The sequence below is a fragment of the Rhinopithecus bieti genome, unplaced genomic scaffold (assembly GCF_001698545.2).
Source record: "Rhinopithecus bieti isolate Rb0 unplaced genomic scaffold, ASM169854v2 scaffold_4553, whole genome shotgun sequence".
Classification (NCBI taxonomy): Eukaryota; Metazoa; Chordata; class Mammalia; order Primates; family Cercopithecidae; genus Rhinopithecus; species Rhinopithecus bieti.
Genome location: NW_016804694.1, coordinates 2,162,988 through 2,167,980, shown reverse-complemented (window position 1 = coordinate 2,167,980; position 4,993 = coordinate 2,162,988). Strand labels below are relative to the sequence as shown.

The following is a 4,993-nucleotide window of genomic DNA, read 5'->3' as shown; positions in this document are numbered from 1 at the left end:
AGCCTCCTGAGTAGCTGGGATTACAGGTACATACCACCATGCCCGGCTAATTTTTGTACTTTTAATAGAGATGGGGTTTTGCCATGTTGACCAGGCTGATCTTGAACTCTTGACCTCAGGTGATCCGCCCACCTTGGCCTCCCAAAGTGCTTGGATTATAGGCATGAGCCATTGCACCCGGCCTACATTTTTTTTTTCTTTTTCTTTTCTTTTTTTTTTGGGACGGAGTCTCGCTCTGTCGCCCAGGCTGGAGTGCAGAGGCGCGATCTCAGCTCACTGCAAGCTCCACCTCCCAGGTTCATGCCATTCTCTTGCCTCAGCCTTCTTTTTCTTCAACCTTGCTCTGTTGCCCAGGCTGGATTACAATGGTGTGATCTTGGCTCACTGTAGCCTCAGCCTCCCGACTAGCTGGGACTACATGCACACACCACCATGCCTGGCTGATTTTTGTATTTTTAGTAGAGATGGGGTTTCACCATGTTGGCCAGTCTGGTCTCAAACTCCTTACCTCAAGTGATCCTTCTGCACTCGGCCTCCCAAAATGCTGGGATTACAGGTGTGAGCCACTGTGCCTGGCCTTCTTTTTAAAGGAGTCTGAAAAGCACTGTCATTTAGTAACTTGAGTTTAACACTTGTGGTCTAAGGTGAACTGGTCACAAATGGCAGAATTTGTTAAATAAATAAATAAGTCAGTGCAAAAATATGATAGGCTAACAAATGGTAGAGGTTTCAAGTTTCCATAAGGAGCCTCAGAGTCCCTGAAATATACTCAGCTTGGGCCCTGAATTCCCAAAGTGACCACATTTTAATGGCGTTTACCCCCTCGTTTAAAAGGCTGCACTATAAGCATATTCTCAGCATTGGGCCCATTCAGAGTAAAGAAAGAATAGCTTTTACTGAGCAGCTTTATTCTGATACTTCCAAAATCTAATTTGGCCCTGTTTTCCCCTCAACAACAAAGAGATAAAGGCTTCACTGCAGCTAAAAATGTTGATCATACCAAATAAACATTTAAGAACAGATGAAATGCCAAAAAAGGACAGTGAAGGGAAAGAAGATTATAAAAACAAATGAGAAATGGTCACCTCTAGAGGTCACTTTGAAATCAAATAGTTATAAGTTCCTGGAAGAAAATCTCTTCAGAATGTTCCCCTATAGTAGAAGCAGGCTGTATAGCCCAGGCTCCATTCAGGGTTGGGAGAATAAGAAGGGGTTGGCCAGGTGTGGTGACTCACACCTGTAATCCCAGCACTTTGGGAGGCCGAGGTGGGCAGATCACCTGAGGCCAGGAATTCGAGACCAGCCTGGCCAACATGGCAAAACCCCATGTCTACTAAAAATACTAAAACTTAGCCAGGGGTGGTGGCATGTGCCTGTAATCCCAGCTACTCAGGAGGCTGAGGCACAAGAACTGCTTGAGCCCGGGAAGTGGGGGTTGCAGTGAGCCAAGATCGCAGCACTGCACTCCAGCCTGGGTGACAGAGTGAGACTCTCTCTCAAAAAAAAAAGAAGGGGTGAGCAAAAGAAGGGGTGAGCAACTTCATTACCTCAATGAAGTATTCTGAACAAATAATACATTGGAGCTCATTCTCTAGCACGTCATTCATGTGGCTGAGAACTTCTTCCTTCTGTGCTTGCACCATCTCCTTCTCTTCCTGCAAGACACACAATCCTACCTGTCATTCAGAGAACCAACAAAAATGCAAAAGGGGACAGGGAGCAGGGTTAATTATTTAGAAGAGGATTCAGTCTTAATGAATGATTCATTCTGGTGTAGCAACATTAAGAATAGAACACTTTCCCTAAGGGTTATTGTTAATAATTGTTTTCTAATACAGAGCACTAACCTCCTTTCTTTCCTCTCCCTACTTGCTATGGTGTGAATGTTTGTGTTTCCTCCCAAATTCCCATGTTGACACTTATTTCAAATGTGATGGTATTAAGACGTGGGGCCTTTGGGAGGTGACTAGGTCATGAGGGCTCCATGCTCATAAATGGGGTTAGTGGCCTTTATAAAAGGGGCCCAAGGAGAGCTCGTGTGCCCCTTCCACCATGTAGGGACACAGCAAGACTCTATCTATGAATCAGAAGATAGCCCTCACCAGACACCAAATATGCCAGTATCTTGATCTTGGATTTCCCAACCTCCAGTACTGTGAGAAATAAATTTCTGTTGTTTGTAAGCTACGCAGTTTATGGGTCTTTTTTGTAGTAGCCTGAATGGACTAAAACACCACTTTTTCAGTATTTGCTTTGCAGCTTCTGTCTCCTTCCCCAAAATTAGTCAAATGAGAAAAATGCAGGTGGTATACTAACCACACCAACCACCCAACACCAGATGGGACATTAAGTAGTTTATAGCAAGCCGTAGTTCAGATGTTACATAAGATCATCCCAAACAATTTAAAACTCACTGGACAAGAAAAGAGGCATGAATAGTCCAGAGAGGCAGGACACTTGAATTAGTTATAAAGTTAAAGTGTTCTTTGCAGCTGCCTTTTCTATAAAGTAAGGCACACCTGGCCGGGCGCGGTGGCTCAAGCCTGTAATCCCAGCACTTTGGGAGGCCGAGACGGGCGGATCACGAGGTCAGGAGTTTGAGACCATCCTGGCTAACACGGTGAAACCCCGTCTCTACCAAAAAATACAAAAAGCTAGCCGGGCGAGGTGGCGGGCGCCTGTAGTCCCAGCTACTCGGGAGGCTGAGGTAGGAGAATGGCGTCAACCCGGGAGGCGGAGCTTGCAGTGAGCTGAGATCCGGCCACTGCACTCCAGCCCGGGCGACAGAGCAAGACTCCGTCTCAAAAAAAAAAAAAAAAAAAGAAAGGCACCCCCCTGGGGGGAGAAGGGTGAAAAAAAACCTCTTGAATTACCTTCAGGCTCCATGCTTTATGATCCCTGCCACTTCCCACTCCTGCAGAGGCCTGCAGTAACATCTCCCCGGCTTTCCCCAAGAGTGTGGACACAGTTTTTAAGGAGGATCCTAGGTATGCTCTCTTGAAGCAGACATTTATTCNAAAAAAAAGTAAGGCACACCTCTGGAGGCAGAAGGCTGAAGAAAGACCTCTTGAATTACCTTCAGGCTCCATGCTTTATGATACCTGCCACTTCCCACTCCTGCAGAGGCCTGCAGTAACATCTCCCCGGCTTTCCCCAAGAGTGTGGACACAGTTTTTAAGGAGGATCCTAGGTATGCTCTCTTGAAGCAGACATTTATTCACCCCCAAAACAGAAAGCATTAAGAGCCCCTGAGGGGACAGGATAGGCCATTTGAGGTGTATTTGAGTGGCTGGCTCATTTTCATCTTTTATTTTCTTTTCCAATCAAAGCAAAGACTGGCAGACTGCTTAGGGCAGTGAAGAAAGTCTGGACCCCCTTAACTATAGTCAAATTCCCTGAGAACTTAAGAATCACTGGGTTTAAAAAGATGTGGTAGTTTCTTGGAGGTTGGAGAGGAAGGTATTATGTGATTTAAACAGGAAATCAAACCAACTAAAGTCCCTCCTTCAGCTCTAGGTCTGTACATGGAGAGGGTGGGATGAGAGATGCAGTCAGACTCAGGTATTAATTTCAGGTCAGAGGTTGCAAATTGGTGGCCTGTGGACTGGATCCACCCTGCAGACTTGTTTAATTTGGCCTTCACATGAAAGAAAACACACACAAAAAGCTGAAGTTGGTGCCAATATTTAAAATTTGGGATATTTCACTTAAACATTTGGACTTTCATCTGCTGTGGAAAAATCAGAAGATCTGACAACACTGGGCCTGCACTTCTGGATGGCAACAATTGGCTGAGCAGAGAAGAGTTGCCTCCTGGGATGGGGGTGTGGGCAAATACCCCATCCAATGAACCATAGCCCACACAGCTCCCTACTGTGTTCTCACATTCAGGCCACTTCACTCACTTGGATTACCAGTCTGGCCCTGGTGGGCATTTAAGTTTATAACCCCTAATTCAAGAGTTCTCCTGATTTGACATAGGAAGGAATTGTATTAAGTAATTCACTTTACTTTATGTAATTCAAATTACATAGTTCAGGAGGAACTATTTCTTGACTACAATATTCCTCAGTCTGTATCAGTGACACACCCTGAAGGAGTACCCACCATAGACAAAGGACTAGAATGCAGGATGCAAGTGCCTTATTCCCAGCATTTTGCTTCTGAACAAGGGAAGGAAATAGATCTTGTCTGACAGGCAGAACCTTCTATAGACCTCTATAACCTTATAGATTATTTCCCCAGAGGCAAGGAGCAGCCATAATTTCTCTCATTCTCCATAGCAACCCTTACACTGTTGAAAATGCTGAGTTGCATGCACTAACCAAATTCTAAACTTCCATCTTCTTTCCAGTACCTTGGTCTGCTCTAATTCTTTGTTCTTGGCTTGAATGATTGCTTCAAAGTCCTTCTTGCTGCGATTTAGCTCTTCCATTAGAGCCCAATGCTGCAAAAACATAGCAGATACATACTCAGGATGAACTACAATGCAACCTTCCTTTTAGCCACAAACATGCCTGTTCTCTCCCTCTAGTTAGTGACTTTGGTTCAGGGATCGATAAAATGGCAATTTCAAAATAATACCTTTATTCCATCGGGCTATGTTACCTACCTGCTGCTTTTTTTCAGGGGAGATGGCAGTTAGGGAAGGAGGCCACCAAATGCACCGGGGCCTCTAACACTAACCCATCATTGGTGGCCATCCATGTCAACTGAAGAACTTTCACTGCGTCCCAGAGTCTGCTTCTATAGGTTTGGCTTGAAGCCCAGATATGTGCTTTTTTTTTTTTTAAGCCATGTAAGTGATTGTGGGAACAGTATTTAAGAACTAGTAAGTAGGCCGGGCGCGGTGGCTCAAGCCTGTAATCCCAGCACTTTGGGAGGCCGAGACGGGCGGATCACAAGGTCAGGAGATCGAGACAATCCTGGCTAACATGGTGAAACCCCGTCTCTACTAAAAATATACAAAAAACTAGCCGGGCGAGGTGGCGGG

The 4,993-nt window shown here is 45.2% G+C and overlaps 1 protein-coding gene across 1 annotated transcript in view; it reads right to left on the bottom strand.

Moving 5' to 3' along the window:
* Positions 1 to 4,993, bottom strand: part of RNF8 (ring finger protein 8) — a 39,352-nt gene that overhangs the window by 13,404 nt on the left and 20,955 nt on the right. The window contains 2 exon segments of the mRNA XM_017870142.1: positions 1,548 to 1,655; positions 4,358 to 4,447. Coding sequence (XP_017725631.1) covers positions 1,548 to 1,655; positions 4,358 to 4,447 — 198 coding nt within the window.